Source organism: Aspergillus homomorphus (genome assembly GCF_003184865.1).
Source record: "Aspergillus homomorphus CBS 101889 unplaced genomic scaffold BO97scaffold_38, whole genome shotgun sequence".
Taxonomy (NCBI): domain Eukaryota; kingdom Fungi; phylum Ascomycota; class Eurotiomycetes; order Eurotiales; family Aspergillaceae; genus Aspergillus; species Aspergillus homomorphus.
The window spans coordinates 19,765-35,649 of NW_020291924.1; the positions used below are offsets into that span (position 1 = coordinate 19,765).

The window sequence follows — 15,885 nt, forward strand, 5'->3', positions numbered from 1 at the left end:
TCTGGGGTATATCCGAATTTCCTGGGAATGTGCGGAGAGACAGACTTAGTCCAGACGCTTTGAGCGCCGAAGTGGGGAGCGGCAAAGCCACAAGTCGCCCAATCCTGCAGCCAGCCAAGCCCTAACCTGTTGTCAAGTTGCTCGTATGATCAGTCGAATGGCTACTAGTGCTGACAAGGCTGAGGCCCTGTCGCCATACCTTCTACCCCACGGGGGCTTGCCTATATGCGGTGCGGCAGCCACTTTTTTTTCTCGTTCTGTTCTTCATCCCCATGGGGCTTTCTTCAGGAGAGATCTGCAACAGCCATCCTCTCTCGCACGCGTCCTAGACTGCCTCAATCACCATGAACGAGAAGACGGCGACGGGCGTGATTGCCCACGATGAGAACATCGCCCCCATCTCCAAGCCCGAGCTGTCTCATGCAGCTCGTGGCCCTGCCCTCAACCTGATCGAGAATCCCTTGACGGTGAGCCTCGCCTTCTGACTTTGGTTGAGTCGTACCCTAACTGTTGTCTCCTGCAGCGCAAATCCTCGGAGCAGGTTGCAATCGACGCTCGCGCGTTCGCCGAAGCCCACGGTATGTCGGAGCACGCCGACGTTTTCGCTCGAGGCGCTCTGGTCGCGCGGGACCCTCAGCAATTCGAGGCGGTCGCTGAGCTCACCGGACCGGAGCGGACTGCGCTCGCCTACGAGCGGGACCACAAATGGCACGGTCCGTTCATGCTCTGGTATTCGATCGCGCTGTGTGCGGTGGGCGCCGCGACGCAGGGATGGGATCAGACGGGATCCAACGGCGCCAACCTGTCCTACCCACAGGAATTCAACATCGCGGGTAAGGGCCGTGACGAATGGATTTTGGGTTTAGTTAATGCTATCATCTTCTTGACTGCCGGGTTGATGTGAGTGCCGCCCCCCTGCTCCACTCCCTGTCGTACTGACCTGTGCTTCAGTGGCGCCTTCATCGTCGACCCGCTCAACCACTACCTCGGCCGACGCGGCGAGATCTTCGTGACGGCATGCTGTCTAACGGCCACACCCATCGGATCCGCCTTCGCCAAATCGTGGCAGGGGCTGTTCGCGGCACGGTTCGTGATGGGCATTGGGATTGGGGCCAAGAACGCGACGGTGCCTATCTACTCGGCGGAGATGGCACCGGCGCGCATCCGCGGGGCGCTGGTGATGTTCTGGCAGCTGTGGGTGGTGGCGGGCATCTTCCTGGGGTTCGCGGCGAACGTGATCGTGAAAGACACGGGCCGCATCGCGTGGCGACTGCAGCTGGGGTCGGCGTTCATCCCCTCGTTCATTTTGGGCGCGGGCATCTTCTTCTGTCCCGAGTCGCCGCGCTGGCTGATGAAGCACGGCCGCTACGCCCAGGGCTTCCGGTCGATGCTGCGGCTGCGCGCCCACCCGATCATCGCCGCCCGCGACTACTACTACTCGTACGTGATCTACGAGGAGGAGCTGCGCGAGGCACGAGGGGCCGGCTATTTCTCGCGCATGTGGGACTGCTTCGCTGTGCCGCGCATCCGACGGGCCAACTACGGTGCCTCGACCGTGATGATCGCGCAGCAGATGTGCGGCATTAACAGTATGTTTCCAGCCCTAGCTGCCTGATCTGCGCTCACTGTCCCAGTCATCTCGTTCTACAGCTCGACCATCTTCGAGAGAGCCGGCTACGACGCCACGCAGGCGCTGTACGCCTCGCTGGGCTACGGCGCCATCCAGGTGGTGTTCACCATCCCGACGGTGTTCCTGATCGACACGAAGGGCCGTCGCACGTTGACTTTGCTCGTGAGTGTGTCCCCAATACGAAGCTACGTTCCCGGCTAATTGTTCAGACCTTCCCGCTCATGTGCATCTTCCTGCTGGCCGCCGGCTTGTCGCTGCTGAAAACCGACGGCACCAAGGGCGAGAAGATCGGGCCTGTTGCGCTGTATGTCCCCTTGTCTTCTGTTGAGGCTGCAATCAACTAACCCCCCCAGATTCGTCTACCTGTTCACCATCTGCTACTCCCTCGGCGAGGGCCCCGTCGCCTTCCAGTACTCGGCCGAGGTGTTCCCGACCATCCAGCGTGAGCAGGGCATGGCCTGGGCCGTGTGCATCAACAACACCTTCGGTACGCACCTCCCCACCTCATCCAAGCAGCACACACAACTAACAGTGAACTCCTGCAGCCGGGATCCTAAGTCTCACCTTCCCACGCATGCAAAGCGTAATGACACCAACAGGCGCCTGTAAGCCCGCCCCCCACCCCCTCCTCTCAGTCACCACCAATACTAACCCTGAATAAAGTCGGCTTCTATGCAGGACTCAACTTAATCGCCTGGTTCATGATCTTCTGCTTCGTCCGCGAGACAAAGCAACTGACCCTCGAGGAAATCGATCGTAAGTCCTCCCTTTGCCCTCATCACCCCAGAAACCCCGCAGGGAGCTAACAATGTTCAGAGGTATTCTCCGTCCCAACGAAGAAGTTCCTCCACCACGAGTTGACGGTGTGGCTACCCTGGTTCATCAAGCGGTACATCTTCCGGCGGAAGATCGAGCGCCCGCCGCCTATTATTGCTACCGCCGGGATGGGGGCGCAGAGGGATGTGAGTGTGCAGGTTTCGTGAGCGTTGTATTGAGGTATGTGGGAAGGGACGGGGGATGTGGGACTGGGTGCATGTTGTGTTGAGTTATTGAGTGGTTGTTATATACATGCTTCCATCCTTCGTATTTCACTTAATCTTGATGGAGAGATGCGTTCCGGGGGAGAACCCCCGGACCCCCCTTTTTTTTTCAAACTTCCTGGTATCCCCTGTTGGTATCAGAGTTAGCGCTGGTGAGGTGGTCTGCTATATGGTCGTAGTATCCAGGAAGCTGAAAGGAAGGGGGGTCCGGGGGTTCTCCCCCGGAATTCCTTGTTAAACCAGTATTTGGATTGAGGTAACTGGGAAGCTGGAAAAGAAGGGGGGGCCGGGGGTTCTCCCCCGTAACGCACGCTCTTCTAGTTATAAGCATGAGGACACCTCGGGCCATTCTATACTGAACCCTCGAAAGCCTGCCGGAACACCTGGCTCAGCCCGATCATATCGGTCATGGCGGAGGGCATCAGGAAGCCCGACTCGGTGTAGCGCCGCGCCTCGTCCGCCGTCTCCAGCATCGGCACCAAAATCCCGTGCGCCCCCGCGTCCAGCGCCCGCTTGATCATCCACGCTTGGCCCTCCGCCACCCGCACCACCGGCGACACTCCGCACCCCGCGCTCGCCGCCACAATCTCGTGCACCTCGAGGGCCTGCTTGCCGAGGTGGCATGTCGCGGCCGGTGTGCGCTGATGAGGAGAGTGCGTCGCTGGCGGGGCCGCCTCTGGGGCTGGGGCTGGGGCTGTCGGGCAGGGTGGATATGGGCAGGATCCTGGCCTCGCGAACGTGGAGTTTTCGGAGCAGATTGAGATCTCGTCGGCGGGGCTTTTGTCGATTATTGCGCAGATTGGCGGCGATGATAATCATCTCCTTGCGGAGTGAGTTGGGTGAAAGAGGGTCTAGTTAGGGTTCTTCTGAAGCTTCTATGCTGGGAATAGGGTTGCAGTGTGTATCTTTGGTATAGAGTTGAGGTTGACAGGGGGGTGAAAGGAAGGGGGGTCTGGGGGTTCTTCCCCGGAATACCTATATTACTGGTTAAAGAATTGCAGTGCATAGCTCTGGTATAGAATTGAAGATGCCAGGAAGCTGAAAGAAAGGGGGGTCTGGGGGTTCTCCCCCAGGAAGCTTATGGTAATGGTGTTAAGGATTGAGGTGAGTGGGAAGCTGGAGAGAAGAGCGTTGAGACGATGTTGGTATTGTCCGATAACACAGCGTGGGAGCCATGCAGCATTGGCAATGTCTGTAATGGAAGAGACATATGGCTGTGATGTTGACTATGTGATAGGAACTGATTGTGGTTGCGATTTCCCCGCGTATCCCGGCGTTTGTTCCTCAGGCTCCACTTTCCCCGGACTTTCCCGACCGAGTTTCCCATCTTCCTGTTTCTCTGTTACATCCACTCCACACTCCACTCTGCATTTCATCTCCCACCATCCGGCCACCCAATCCCTCTCTGCCGATCCTCCCATTGAGACAGAAACCATCTATCTTCTATAGAATACCTCTACGCCACTAATCAGCTACGATGAAGGCGTGGCATTTCCGGAGTCTGCGTGCTCGATGGCTGCGACCCCCATCAGCCTCCTCACGGTCGCAAAAGCCATTCCTCTCCCGATACGGCTCGTCTGTCTCCGGCCAACACCTATCGCACCGATCCAACGTGCTTCCTCTGCTAGTTACCGCGTTCGTCACGGCTACTGCCACCCTAGTGGTCTCCAAAGCCTGGGATGGAGCTCCTTCGCAGCCGGAAGCTGCCAAGACAGCCTCGGGAGCAAGATACGCCGACGTCCCGACCATGCTGAAGGTCCAGTATCAAACCTACCACCTATCTTAATTACCTTCTGACCTTTGTAGGCTGTCGACGAGGTTAAGAGGGTCGTCGGAGAGGAGTTCGTCAGTCTGGACGCCGAGGACATTGAGAACCATGGATACTCGGACTGGTCCACCTCCAACACCACGGAACGGCCGGTCGCTGTCGTGAGCCCCGCCACGACTGATGAGGTTTCCCAGATCGCTCGCATCTGCACCCAGTACAGAGTGCCTATGGTGCCGTTCGGCGCCGGATCCAGCGTGGAGGGCAACTTCTCGGCCCCGCATTCGGGCATCTGCATCGACTTGTCGCGCATGGATCAGGTTGTCGCCGTCTACGAACATGACATGAACGTGACCGTCCAGGCCGGCGTCAGATGGGTCGATCTCAACGAGCAGCTCAAGCCCACGGGCCTGTTCCTGCCCATGGACCCGAGTCCAACCGCCTACGTGGGGGGCATGATCGCCACGAACTGCAGCGGCACCAACGCCATGAGGTACGGCACCATGAAGGACTGGGTCGTCAATTTGACGGTCGTGCTGCCGGACGGAACGGTGATCAAGACGAAGCGACGTCCGCGAAAGTCGTCCGCGGGGTATAACCTGAACGCGCTCTTCACGGGCTCGGAGGGCACGCTGGGCATCATCACGGAGGCCACCCTGAAGCTGGCGGTGATCCCGCAGGAGACCAGTGTCGGCATCGCGACCTTTCCGACGGTTGGCGATGCCACGGCTGCCGCGTCGAAGCTGATCCGGGCTGCTGTGCCCTTGGCGGCGCTGGAGTTCATGGACGACGTTCAGATGAGGATCATCAACCAGAACGGCGGGGCTGGCGGGAGGTACTGGGAGGAAGCTCCGACCCTGTTTCTAAAGTGAGTGCGCCGGGGGTGTCTCGAGTATTTGCCGGGCTAAGTCTTGCGTTCAAGGTTCACCGGCACCACGTCTGGGATCAAAGAGAGCATCGATCGAACACGGCAGGTCCTTGCCAGCAACAAAGGAGAAGAGATGGTCTTCGCATCAACGGCGGAGGAAGTAGACAACCTATGGTCTGCGAGGAAGCAAGCCCTCTGGGCGATCTTGGCGGCCAGACCGCAGGGTACTGAGATCTGGTCGACTGATGTCGCTGTGCCGATTTCCCGACTTGCTGAGATCGTTGGTCAGTATAAGCTCTATTGAACCGGAGGAGAGAGCTCTAACCTGTGGAATAGAGATGTCGAAAGAAGAGTCCAGTAGCCTTGGACTTTTCTCCACGGTGTTGGGACACGTCGGTGACGGCAACTTCCATCAAGCGGTGATGTACAATCCCAAGAGCTCTGAACAGTACAAGGCTGTCAAAGCGTGTGTTTCGAGGATGATGCGACGCGCGCTAGAGATGGAAGGCACAGTCTCTGTATGACCCTTACGCCTTACAGAACGAGCACAAGCTTACAATCTCAGGGTGAGCATGGTATTGGCATTGGCAAAAAGGTAATCCGTCCGATCCCTCACGGTCAGCGATTCGCGGCTCATTTCAACAGGACTACCTTGCGGAGGAACTAGGAGAGCCCACTGTGGATCTAATGAGGACGCTGAAGCGAAGTGTGGATCCTTAGTATGGAGCCTCCGATCATACGAGTAATTTGGTCTGTACTAATTTTGGTTTGCAGTTGGCTCATGAACCCCGGCAAGGTGTTCAATGAGAAATGATACTTCTAGCTTGGGAAGCTCGAACTGAATTGGGCTTTCACCATTTTCAAAACCAGTGTTCGATACAAGGAAACTCATTCGTCCTCCACTCGCGATAGTCACAATGTCGACAAGCCGTCCTCTGCTTATCACTCACCAGGCGAGCACTAGCTTGTCAGCTGTCGCCGACACGGACACTATTCACAGTCAGTCTAGTCTGCAATATAAGTAGTAGCACATGATGATCCTAGTGGCATCTGATGTGTCAATAACCTGATTCAGCCAAGCTGGATGTCAATCTATGCGAATCCTGCAGGCGAAAGTGCCAAGCTTAAGCCAAGACAACGGTCGCATTGCAGCAGACTCGGCCCGACCAACTGAAGCACCTCGACGCCGCCACGTGCAGTGCTTGTCCATCTATCAGAAGGTATTCTGCAGAGTCTTTGCTGGCTGCCTCTGTAGGACTAAAGCATTGACCGGCACAATAAACTTTGGTCTGGATGGCATCAGGTACAGAATAGGATTGATATCAGACGTGCCTGCATGCACGCCAAGATGCACACACGGAAGGAATCACAGCGTATCCGCCAATGACCATGGACGTCTCGGCTGCATGACAATCCTTCCCTGCTCGCCAGAATCCTTCCTGCAACCAGGAGCTTAGTATAGGGACGAACACCTCGGTTAGGACTAGCTATTCAAGGTCGCTCATGGTCGCTCCAGGCTGCATTGGCTCCCATCTATTTAAGCACCCCTGAACCTGCAGCTCTGAGACATTTTCACCAGGCCTAGCAATTCTTCAAAATGCGTAGTCTCGAGCTCTTCGCCCTGAGCGGCCTTGCAGCCGCGTCAGTCTCTGCCACCACTACGAGCGGTGAATTCAAGGCATTGTGCTTCAACGTCGCTGGTCTTCCCGAGATCCTCAACAGCAACGAAGTGAACGGCTCGAAGACTGAGAACGCGGAGGAGCTTGGCAAGTACTTTGCAGAGTACGCCTACGACATCATTCAGATGCAGGAGGTATGTGTTTTCTGAACGTACGGTACTCAACTTGCTCATTCGAGTTCAGGACTTCAACTACCATGCGTACATCTACGAATACGACAACCACCCCTACCGCACCGCGACGTCGGGCGGCGCCGCGATCGGCAGTGGTCTGAACACCATCTCCAACCACGATTGGGTCGACTTCACGCGCGTCAAGTGGAACAAGTGCTCTGATGCCTCCCAGTCGGACTGCCTCACCCCGAAGGGGTTCACGTTTATGCGCTGGAACCCGTCGGAGGGAGTGTACATCGACTTCTACAACCTTCACGCCGATGCTGGGTAAGACACATCCTCAACAGCACACACCAATCAACTGACGGCCTGCAGCGTCGAAGATGACGACGAGACCGCCCGCAACTCCAATCTCCAGCAGGTCGCCGACTACATCGACACCTGGTCCACCGGCAACGCCGTCGTGATTATGGGCGACACGAACAGCCGCTACACCCGCAGTGCCGACACGGGCATCCGCGTCTTCAAGTCGCAGAACAGCCTGACCGACGTGTGGGTGGAGCTCGCGATGGGTGGGGTGTACCCGACCGCGGGCGCGGACTCGCTGATGTGCGACAACCCGTCCAAGGTCGAGACCTGCGAGACGGTCGACAAGGTGTTGTATCGGGGGTCGAGCATCGTCTCCCTGACCGCCGACAGCTTCCTGTACGACGGCGAGCAGTTCCTCAACACCAACTCCAAGTATCTGGGAGATGTGCTGTCCGACCACAACCCGGTGCTGGTCAACTTCAGCTGGGCGCTGTCCTCGTCGCTCCGCCAAAGCCAATTCTCCGGCGGGCCCCACGGCACCTGGTTCAACGACCTGCCCAGCCTCCCGTCCTCGCCCGTGGCCTCCAAGCTGACCTTCCGCGGCGCGGAGCGGCTGGACGCCGTCGCGGTTGAGCTGACGGACGGCACCACCTTCAGCCACGGCGGCACGGGCGGCACCGCGGCGTCGCTGACGCTGGCCACGGGCGAGCACTGGACGCAGGCCGAGCTGTGCACCGGGCAACACAACAGCCACACGCGCAACTTCTACATCAAGGCCACCACCAGCGCGGGCAATGTGCTGGAGGCGGGCACGGCGACGGACAGCTGCACCACGTTCACAGCGGATGCTGGGTATGCCATTGTGGGGTACATGGGGCAGGGCGGCGATGAGATCGATCAGTTGGCGTTTATTTATTCTCCCTACTAGGTTTTGTCGTAGATGAAGGGGGGCTTCCTTGAATGCCACTGGATATGATTAGTGTGGAAAGGCTGGGAAGCTGAAAGAAAGGGGGGGTTTGGGGGGTTCTCCCCCCATGAACGCCTATCTGTCCACCCATGTAAATAATTAAGAACACAACTAATCTCTTGTTTTCTACTGGGGTAGAATGTCTTTGGGGGGTTCTCTCCCCAAACCCCCACTTTCTTTCAGCTTTCCCAGCTACTCCATTTATATACACGAACTGGGCGTGATGTACATAGCTGTAGCTGCGGGGTTCTATAGTACAGATCAGTATCACTGCTTTTTCAGGACGGTGATTGTACACAGAGGAAAATATACTCGTGCCATGAGTGCAAATATATCTAGCCTGCGTGGGAGGCACGATATCTTTATGATTATGTATTAATTGCATGGCTTGCACTATATCATTAATATGAGCCTTGAATAAGCACCAGGATGGTAGTGTTGTATCTTTTTTGATGAGAATGCACAATATACCCGATAACAGTATGCAGTCGAAGGACTATGGATACCTTATACCCGATCTACCCGGATGATGATGATGATGATCATATCGATTCCACGGGTCTGACGATGAACCAGGATGGATGGTGGGGGTTTCTTTGATCCATGAGCATAGCAATAGCATACATTGTACTGTACCCAGAGGGTGTGTTCTTCTACGTTATCGACACCATTACAAGAACCCAGGACCATACAGACAAGCTGACTTATGATACTCAGAGGGGTAACAACGAAAGATTGCAGATGCTAAAGCTGATACGTCGGATGCAACTATTATACACATAGACCAGACTTACTCGTTCTCGTCGACACCGATGACGGTGGACTTGAACTTTCTGGCGGGGACCTTGCGGTTGAAGAGGATGTCGGTCTCGCGGTAGGTGCGGTGCTTGAGTTCCGGGAGGAAGAAGTAGGCCATGATCCAGCAGACGCAGGCGGTGCCGCCCCAGACGTAGCCGCACTTGCCGGCGAGGTTCCAGCCAGTTGTATTCAGCATCTGGGAGGCGAGGTAGATCATGGGGATCTCGGCGACGTAGTAGGCGGCGCGCCCGACGCCCGTGCTGAGGGCACGCAGCCGCACGGATGAGGTCTCGGAGATGATGGTGTAGGAGGTCGGGCCCAGCGTGCCGGCGAAGACGAACGAGATCAGGATCCCCAGGCTGGCCTGCGCGTAGTTGGTCGACACATTTTGCTCGATCGAGGCCACGACGCCCAGGATCATCAGCAGCGTGATGTTGGTTGCTGTGCCCCACAGGTAGATCGTGCGGCGACCGAACCACGCCGACAGCACCCACGACACCGCGTTGGCGACGAGCTGTAGACACGAGTTGACCAGATTGAGCTGGAAAGCGCGCTCCGACGACATGCCGGCTTCTGTACGGTTGTCAGTTGTTAAGCTCGGATTTCACAACACAACGAGGGTCCTTACGCTCAAAGAAGAAAGTAGCCTGGTTGGCGATCAGGTTGCCCGCGAAGTTCTGCGACGCATACATCAAACAGGTGATCGTGGTTCGGCGCAGATCGGTCCCCTTGAACAGGTCGAGGAGGGTCGGGCTGCCGCCCTGCTCCTGCTCGATCTTGACGGTACGCTCAATCATGGCAAGGGCCTGGTGGGCTTCGTCGGAGTTCTCCTTGCCCAGGCGCTTGATGGACCGGAGAGCATCGTCGCGACGGCCACGACGAATCAGCCACCATGGCGACTCGGGCGCCAGGAAAATGAGAATCAGAAGAGGGGTCTAGCCGAGTTAGCACTGGCACAGAACGTTTCGCAAAGAAGAACTCACGGGGAAGAGCCACTGCAGGGCCAGGGGCGCGCGCCAGGCCCACTCATCATCTCTCTTATTGTAGGCATAAGTGGCACCGGCGACGATGATCGAACCGATGGACCAGGACATCTGCAGAGTCGCTGTGCAGGCACCGCGCAGGGCGAGAGGGACAACTTCACTGGCATAAGCGGGAGCGTTGGCGATGAAGAAACCCCATGGAACACCCTCCAAAGCTTGGCCGACGGTTAGCAGGGCGAGAGAGTTCGCCTACATGCATTGAGTTAGCCGCTAGTCCGAGCAAGGGGTTAGCGCCACTCACGAAGAAGGAAACAAAGATCGTGGCGTTCATCAGGATCAGTCCTATGATGGTCGTCCAGCGGTAGCCGATGCGGTTGGTGATCGGTCCAGCCAAGAAAACGCCGACAAAGGCGCCGCATTGACCGGCCTGGAACAAGGCGCTCTGCCACCGGGTTGGGATGGCCTTGTGGATGGATCCCGCTACGACTACACCGTATTGTTCCTTGAAAGCGTCCAGAGCGACGAAATTACCGTTCAAGAACATATCGAAGGATTCCATGACCTGGAGGGCATCAGCAATTGGTCTGCAACGATGAACCGGATCAACCCACAATGGTGAAACACATGATGAAAGCCCAAAAGCAAGCCCAAGGGTGCAACTTGGCCGCCTCCCACACGCCCATCTCGTGCTCGCGATTCTCCGCATCGAAGGCCTCCCGCATGAGCTCGGAGTTGCCTTTGAGCTCGACATGATGCACGTCGACCTCGTTCTGCAGCTCATCCTTGGCCTTCTCTGAATCGGACGACATTTTGAGGTTGTAAAGTGTGTCAGCGTGTCACAGCAAGCAAAGAAAAAGCCAAGCCAGGAAAAGGCTGAGGATTTTATAGCTTTGACACCTTGTGCTTATCTCGGAGGGCGTGCATGGAGCGATGTTTGCCCGCCGGGGTTTTGCCCATTTTCCTGGCACTGGACGCGAGCAGCTAGGGTGACACGACAGGGGAGCATTACCCGAAGCAGGGCAGGCGCCGAGACAACAGGGTTCTATTGGTTGTCTTGGGGTAGAAGCTGGTTGTGGCGTTGGGAACCGGTGAGTAGAGGATTGGTGGCGTTTTGGCGAGCCAGTCGCGAGAGAGAGGCAAAGTCAAATAGATTGGATGGACTGATGCGAGCATCACGGCCCCCGCGGGGATTTCTCCATCTTGGTGGGTGAGTCTCGAGCCGGGACGCGGGGCCCCGGGACAAGCCTGAACTGTGGGTGCTTGTTTCTCGGGTTGAGGTGTGGTGGAAACTGTATCTGGCTCGTGAGTTGACACTCTTGATTTAAGTTGTAGTATCTCGTGGGTCAATCGACAGATAGGATGAGAGGATGGCTGGAGGGCTGCGAGGGCTGCGAGGAGAATGGAACCCGGAGAAGATCAACAAACCCCAGAAAACCCCAGCCGGGGATTCTTCTTCTCCCCACAATCACTGGGCGGGTCAGGTGACATGCCCTGGCAGAATTCTTATCCAGCTTCGGGCAGGCGGTGGCCCCTTGGCCCCTTGGCCCCCCAAGTGCGAAAGCGAAATTGCCTCCTCGCATTCGCTGGTGGAAGATTGAGGCAAACCGATTGTGGCTGCCCAGCCGCTTGGCAACAAATATCGCACCTATCCCAGCGTCAGGTCGAGCGAGATGTTGAAGCCGCGAAGCTTTGCTACCCCTGGTCGCCGCATGCGGTCTCGACTCATGCAGCCGAGCCCGATCAGGATCTGCCCCTTGTCGTGTCGGGCTGGTCAGCATGTGCTGAGAGATAATTGAGCTCGTTCGTCGGACCGAACGAGTGGGCTGACTCGCTTAGGAGTTGTTCCTGTCTTACAGGCCCGGTCTGTTGCCGTGCTTGTTGCCATGGTTGGGACTCGGGTCGGGTCGATGAGAGTGAAGAAACCGTGGGAAATGTTAGGATCACATGTCAATCTTGCTCTCACTGCCTAAGGCATCAAGGCACAATCTTCCCAACCATTGGCACCTGCAACCTTACTATCCCAACATACCCCATGCCCTGCCTCTCAAACTAGACTTCTGAGAACAGTGAGAAAGTACATGCTCCGGGAGAGAACCCCCGGGCCCCCTTTTCCTTCAGCTTCCTGGGCACCTCAATCCAAAACCTAGGAGAAAGCGTCCCGGGGGAGAACCCCCGGACCCCCCTTCCTCTCAACTTCCTGGGCACCTCAATCTCTGCACGACGTACAGGAACTCAATCCCGATGAAGCACTTCGACAGCACTCAGACGGAGGTCAAATCCGTACACGGACAGGCCGAAATCCGCGGAGCCGCGCAATCACTCAACTCACATACTTATCTGATCTCACTATTACCATCACAAATATTCCAGTGATCCTCAAAGTGCAAATCCTCTACATCCTCCTCTGCCTCAGCGCAACAGTCGTAGCCCAGCGCGGCCCGGGCGATACCCCGATACCTTTTGCAACCAAGGCCTGAAGTGGGTCTCGTATCGGTCCGGTTGTCCCTGGTGGAATAATCTAGTCTATAGCTGTCGCGAAGTCCACTGGCTTATGGAGTTCAGTGCGCGCTCCATGATCTGTGTAAGCGGTTGAATGATGAGGCGTGGTACCGTGGGTCTGGGTGTCAGTCGGACTGGCCGTGTTGCATACTGTCTGCCCTGTCCGTGGTTGTGGGGTTAGTTTCGGAATTATCTGGTGGTGTATGGGTATCGGACAGACTGTACTCCGTACTATTCCGGCGGGTCATCGTTGATTAACCTAGTTGAATTTAATTCGAATGGAATTCACCATCTATACTCCTTTTGGTCTAATCAATATTTTAGCTATGCAGCCGCTCCGGCAAATTGGGAACGTGCTCGTAAGCTCGAAGACCTTTTGGTCCCGCCGAAACAATCAACATAAATACCCGTCTATTCTTCTCCAGTCGTCACTGCTGTACTGCAATGCACTTCGAAGCACTTCAGATTCTTGTAGGTGTGACTATGAACTACCTATCTGGATCTATTTATTGGGGCGTGAGTTAGTAAGTAGGGAGTAGGCATCATGATGGTGCAGAGGAAAAAAGAGGTCAAATAGCAGGGTAATTCAGAACGAAGGCTGGATTATATATTTCGCAGAGAGGATGATGTTCCGGCGGAATAGCCTGTTGATTATACTCAGCGAGATAATTATGTCGCAGTATGGGCATTGCTTTTATATATTCTACTACATTGTGCCTTAAGCGTTGTGTCGTGAGGCGCTAGGGGTGCTTGGTACAGTAGTAGCGTTTGCGAGAGGCTTGCAGAGGTGCGTGGAGTGGTGTTACAATGCTTGCAGACTGCTTGGCGGGCCGCATGGATAGGGGCGTGTTCCTTTGTAGGGACTCACAGCAACTCTGCAAGGGATTACTGCGTCAACAGATTCAGTTTGCTCTTGCGTGTGGTGTGCTTAACTGTAAAAGTCCCTGCTAGGTCAATACTACGCTCCTAATATTAAAAAAGATAGCTGATCAATAAATTCATCGTTATGCTATAACGGTAAGCTATACATGAGAATCATCACCAAACAAACACCGCACGCCTCCGTCCATTCCAGTCTACTCGCGCGACGTATCCTCAACAGCGACCGCCTCAGGCCCCTTCTCCTCCTTCTCCCACTCCACGGCGGGTGCATCGTCACCAAACAATGCATCCATCTGCTCGAGGGTCTTTCCCTTCGTCTCCGGGAAGAAGAAGATATAGCAGAGCATCGCGATGAGATTAAACACGAAGAAGACGTAGAAGTAGCGGAAGCCGATGTTCGACAGGGCAGTGGGCGAGAACTGGGCGAAAACGAGGTTGACGGTCCAGTTGGTGAAGGTGGTGATACTGTTGCCCTGGTTGCGGATGTCGACGGGGAAGATCTCGGCGGGGTAGACCCAGGAGATGATGCCGGGGCCCGTGTAGAAAAAGCTGAAGACGAAGTTCATGGCGACCATGGCGCGCAGCTGGTTGGTGTTGCTTTCGTTCCAGTGCTGCGACATGGCCGCGTTGCACACCAGCGCGCCCGCCATGCCCGCCGCCGACACGATCAGCGGCTTCACCCGCCCCACGCGCTCCAGCGCCCATAGCCCAATCGTCGCGTACACGATGGACAGCGCCCCCGAAATCCCGATGATCATCAGCGAAGTCCGCGTGTCGATGCCCAGCGAGCTGTAGATCCGGGTTCCGTAGTAGTTGATCACATTGATTCCCGAGAGCGGGCCGAAGGCTTGCACGCCGCAGCCCAGGAGGAGACGTCGCCGCCACGACGGCTTCGTCAGGATCGAGGTCCAGGTGATGTTGTTGTGCGCCCGTTCCGCGTCAATCGTGTCCCGGATTTCCTGGTATTCCGCCTCGATGTAGCTCGCCTTCTCGGGGGACCCGTCGCCGTGGAGTTTGTGCAGGGTCGCCAGCGCTTCCTCGTGGCGGTCTTGCTCCATCAGCCACCGCGGCGATTCTTGTAGGAACCACACACCGGACATGAGGACGAGGCCGGGAACGCACTGGAAGGCGAGAGGGAAGCGCCCTGCATGAGGTGTTAGTGGTGGTTCGCAGAGGTAGGGGAAGGTTAGGTGACGTGAGTCAATGTGGAAGGTTGGAGTTGACGTACATTGGAAGGAAGTGTTGTTGAACGAGCATCCGTATCCCAACCACTGCGCCACGAGATATCCCCAACTCAACATCCATTGCAACAAGCCGGACATCATACCGCGGGACTCGGCCTCGGCCATCTCACCCGCGTACATGGGCACGGTGGACGTCAGCATGCCCACAGCGACACCGGCGATGAGGCGGCCGACAATGAGCATGGCCATGTTGATGGCACCCGCCTGCAACGCGCACCCCACGACAGAGATGCATGCTCCGGCAAAAACGGAGAGTCTGCGGCCCAGTTTGTCTCCTGTAAAAATGTTGATCGCGCAGCCAAGTATAGCGCCTCCTTGGAAACTCGAGACTACGCCTCCGGTAAGGTCGTCACTGGGGTTGTTGAAGTACTTGATGAACTCATTTTGACCGATGGTGGAGGTGATGATACCGCTGTCATAGCCGAACAGGAAACCTGGGACAGAGTCAGCGACGGGGCTCCCTAAAAAGACATGCAGCAGACACAAACTCACCCGCAATGGCCAGGAAGACAGCGGACAACAGTGTCGAGATCTTGGTCATGTTGCTCGTGGGACAGAAGCCAGTCTCTGTGATTCCCGAGGAGCAGGCGGCATCTGCATCTTATATGACCACACAAGCGCTAGACCAGTGACTCTTAGCTTCACTCTAGACATGCAGGAAGCGAACATCGAGCGTCGCGGCCGGCATCTGGACCAAAATCCGGGACAAATCTGGGGTCTTCGCACCCCCCATGGGCCATGGGCGGAGCGAAAGCGGCCACTTGCCGTGGAGAACAACCGAGGAAGCGCCGGCCGTCATGAAATCTGGGGTAGAGCCAGCGCCGATTCACGCCGATTCGGGCTGCTCTGACCCGAGGTTGGGTCACGCCCCATGGTGACCAGTTGAGTGGCTGACAGCGTGCCACTGGTAAAGTTGGCTGTTTTGCTTAAAGCGATTCGGAAATCGAGGCAAACGCAGTCGTGCAGTCACAACTTAATTGGGAGGTCGAGCCCTAGAGCGGGGAGTGCCTTGTCCAACACGGGTTAGTCGGTCAAGCTAACTGTCAAAAAACTCGGATTTTCCGAGTTCCTCTTTGAAGGCACGCCCTTGGGTCTGATCGTCGCCTGT

At 56.5% G+C, this 15,885-nt stretch overlaps 6 protein-coding genes across 6 annotated transcripts; 3 read left to right on the forward strand and 3 right to left on the reverse strand.

Moving 5' to 3' along the window:
- The first annotated feature begins 242 nt into the window (after positions 1–242).
- On the forward strand, positions 243–2,784 carry BO97DRAFT_407720 (putative facilitated glucose transporter). The gene is made up of 9 exons (XM_025695691.1): positions 243–467; positions 524–900; positions 952–1,589; positions 1,635–1,792; positions 1,840–1,934; positions 1,984–2,117; positions 2,176–2,235; positions 2,294–2,386; positions 2,447–2,784. The coding sequence occupies exons 1-9, from the start codon at positions 345–347 to the stop codon at positions 2,611–2,613; spliced, it is 1,845 nt and encodes a 614-aa protein (XP_025548506.1). The 5' UTR covers positions 243–344; the 3' UTR covers positions 2,614–2,784.
- A 107-nt stretch (positions 2,785–2,891) lies between these two features.
- On the reverse strand, positions 2,892–3,489 carry BO97DRAFT_445468 (uncharacterized protein; the record flags this gene model as incomplete). Its single annotated transcript, XM_025698551.1, has 2 exons — positions 2,892–3,311; positions 3,409–3,489. The coding sequence occupies 2 exons, from the start codon at positions 3,487–3,489 to the stop codon at positions 3,021–3,023; spliced, it is 372 nt and encodes a 123-aa protein (XP_025548507.1). The 3' UTR covers positions 2,892–3,020.
- A 723-nt stretch (positions 3,490–4,212) lies between these two features.
- Positions 4,213–6,234, forward strand: BO97DRAFT_396340 (FAD-binding oxidoreductase). Its single transcript, XM_025694080.1, has 7 exons — positions 4,213–4,426; positions 4,477–5,303; positions 5,358–5,587; positions 5,640–5,821; positions 5,869–5,898; positions 5,949–6,022; positions 6,078–6,234. Exons 1-7 carry the CDS (start codon positions 4,418–4,420, stop codon positions 6,115–6,117), a joined length of 1,392 nt encoding a protein of 463 aa, XP_025548508.1. The 5' UTR covers positions 4,213–4,417; the 3' UTR covers positions 6,118–6,234.
- Positions 6,235–6,508: 274 nt separating this feature from the next.
- BO97DRAFT_374756 (endonuclease/exonuclease/phosphatase family protein) lies at positions 6,509–8,478 on the forward strand. The gene is made up of 3 exons (XM_025692952.1): positions 6,509–7,116; positions 7,166–7,422; positions 7,471–8,478. Exons 1-3 carry the CDS (start codon positions 6,901–6,903, stop codon positions 8,330–8,332), a joined length of 1,335 nt encoding a protein of 444 aa, XP_025548509.1. The 5' UTR covers positions 6,509–6,900; the 3' UTR covers positions 8,333–8,478.
- A 683-nt stretch (positions 8,479–9,161) lies between these two features.
- On the reverse strand, positions 9,162–10,980 carry BO97DRAFT_445471 (putative hexose carrier protein; the record flags this gene model as incomplete). Its single annotated transcript, XM_025698552.1, has 5 exons — positions 10,764–10,980; positions 10,454–10,714; positions 10,153–10,401; positions 9,798–10,104; positions 9,162–9,742 (listed from the first exon to the last, which is right to left on the reverse strand). The coding sequence occupies exons 1-5, from the start codon at positions 10,959–10,961 to the stop codon at positions 9,162–9,164; spliced, it is 1,596 nt and encodes a 531-aa protein (XP_025548510.1). The 5' UTR covers positions 10,962–10,980.
- A 2,825-nt stretch (positions 10,981–13,805) lies between these two features.
- BO97DRAFT_374763 (sugar porter family MFS transporter) lies at positions 13,806–15,318 on the reverse strand (the record flags this gene model as incomplete). Its single annotated transcript, XM_025692953.1, has 3 exons — positions 13,806–14,677; positions 14,762–15,211; positions 15,270–15,318. Coding segments are annotated over 3 exons (1,371 nt in total), but the record flags the coding sequence as incomplete, so codon positions are not given.
- Positions 15,319–15,885: the final 567 nt, after the last annotated feature.

Excerpts from the sequence above, each read along its gene's own strand:
- BO97DRAFT_407720 (XM_025695691.1), top strand. The coding sequence starts at position 345 with ATGAACGAGAAGACGGCGACGGGCGTGATTGCCCACGATGAGAACATC. Across the intron at positions 1,590-1,634 it reads GCAGATGTGCGGCATTAACA|TCATCTCGTTCTACAGCTCG; the intron begins GTATGTTTCCAG and ends TCACTGTCCCAG. Across the intron at positions 2,118-2,175 it reads GTGCATCAACAACACCTTCG|CCGGGATCCTAAGTCTCACC; the intron begins GTACGCACCTCC and ends GAACTCCTGCAG.
- BO97DRAFT_396340 (XM_025694080.1), top strand. Across the intron at positions 5,822-5,868 it reads AGATGGAAGGCACAGTCTCT|GGTGAGCATGGTATTGGCAT; the intron begins GTATGACCCTTA and ends TTACAATCTCAG. Across the intron at positions 6,023-6,077 it reads AAGCGAAGTGTGGATCCTTA|TTGGCTCATGAACCCCGGCA; the intron begins GTATGGAGCCTC and ends TTTGGTTTGCAG.
- BO97DRAFT_374756 (XM_025692952.1), top strand. The coding sequence starts at position 6,901 with ATGCGTAGTCTCGAGCTCTTCGCCCTGAGCGGCCTTGCAGCCGCGTCA. Across the intron at positions 7,117-7,165 it reads ACATCATTCAGATGCAGGAG|GACTTCAACTACCATGCGTA; the intron begins GTATGTGTTTTC and ends ATTCGAGTTCAG. Across the intron at positions 7,423-7,470 it reads AACCTTCACGCCGATGCTGG|CGTCGAAGATGACGACGAGA; the intron begins GTAAGACACATC and ends GACGGCCTGCAG.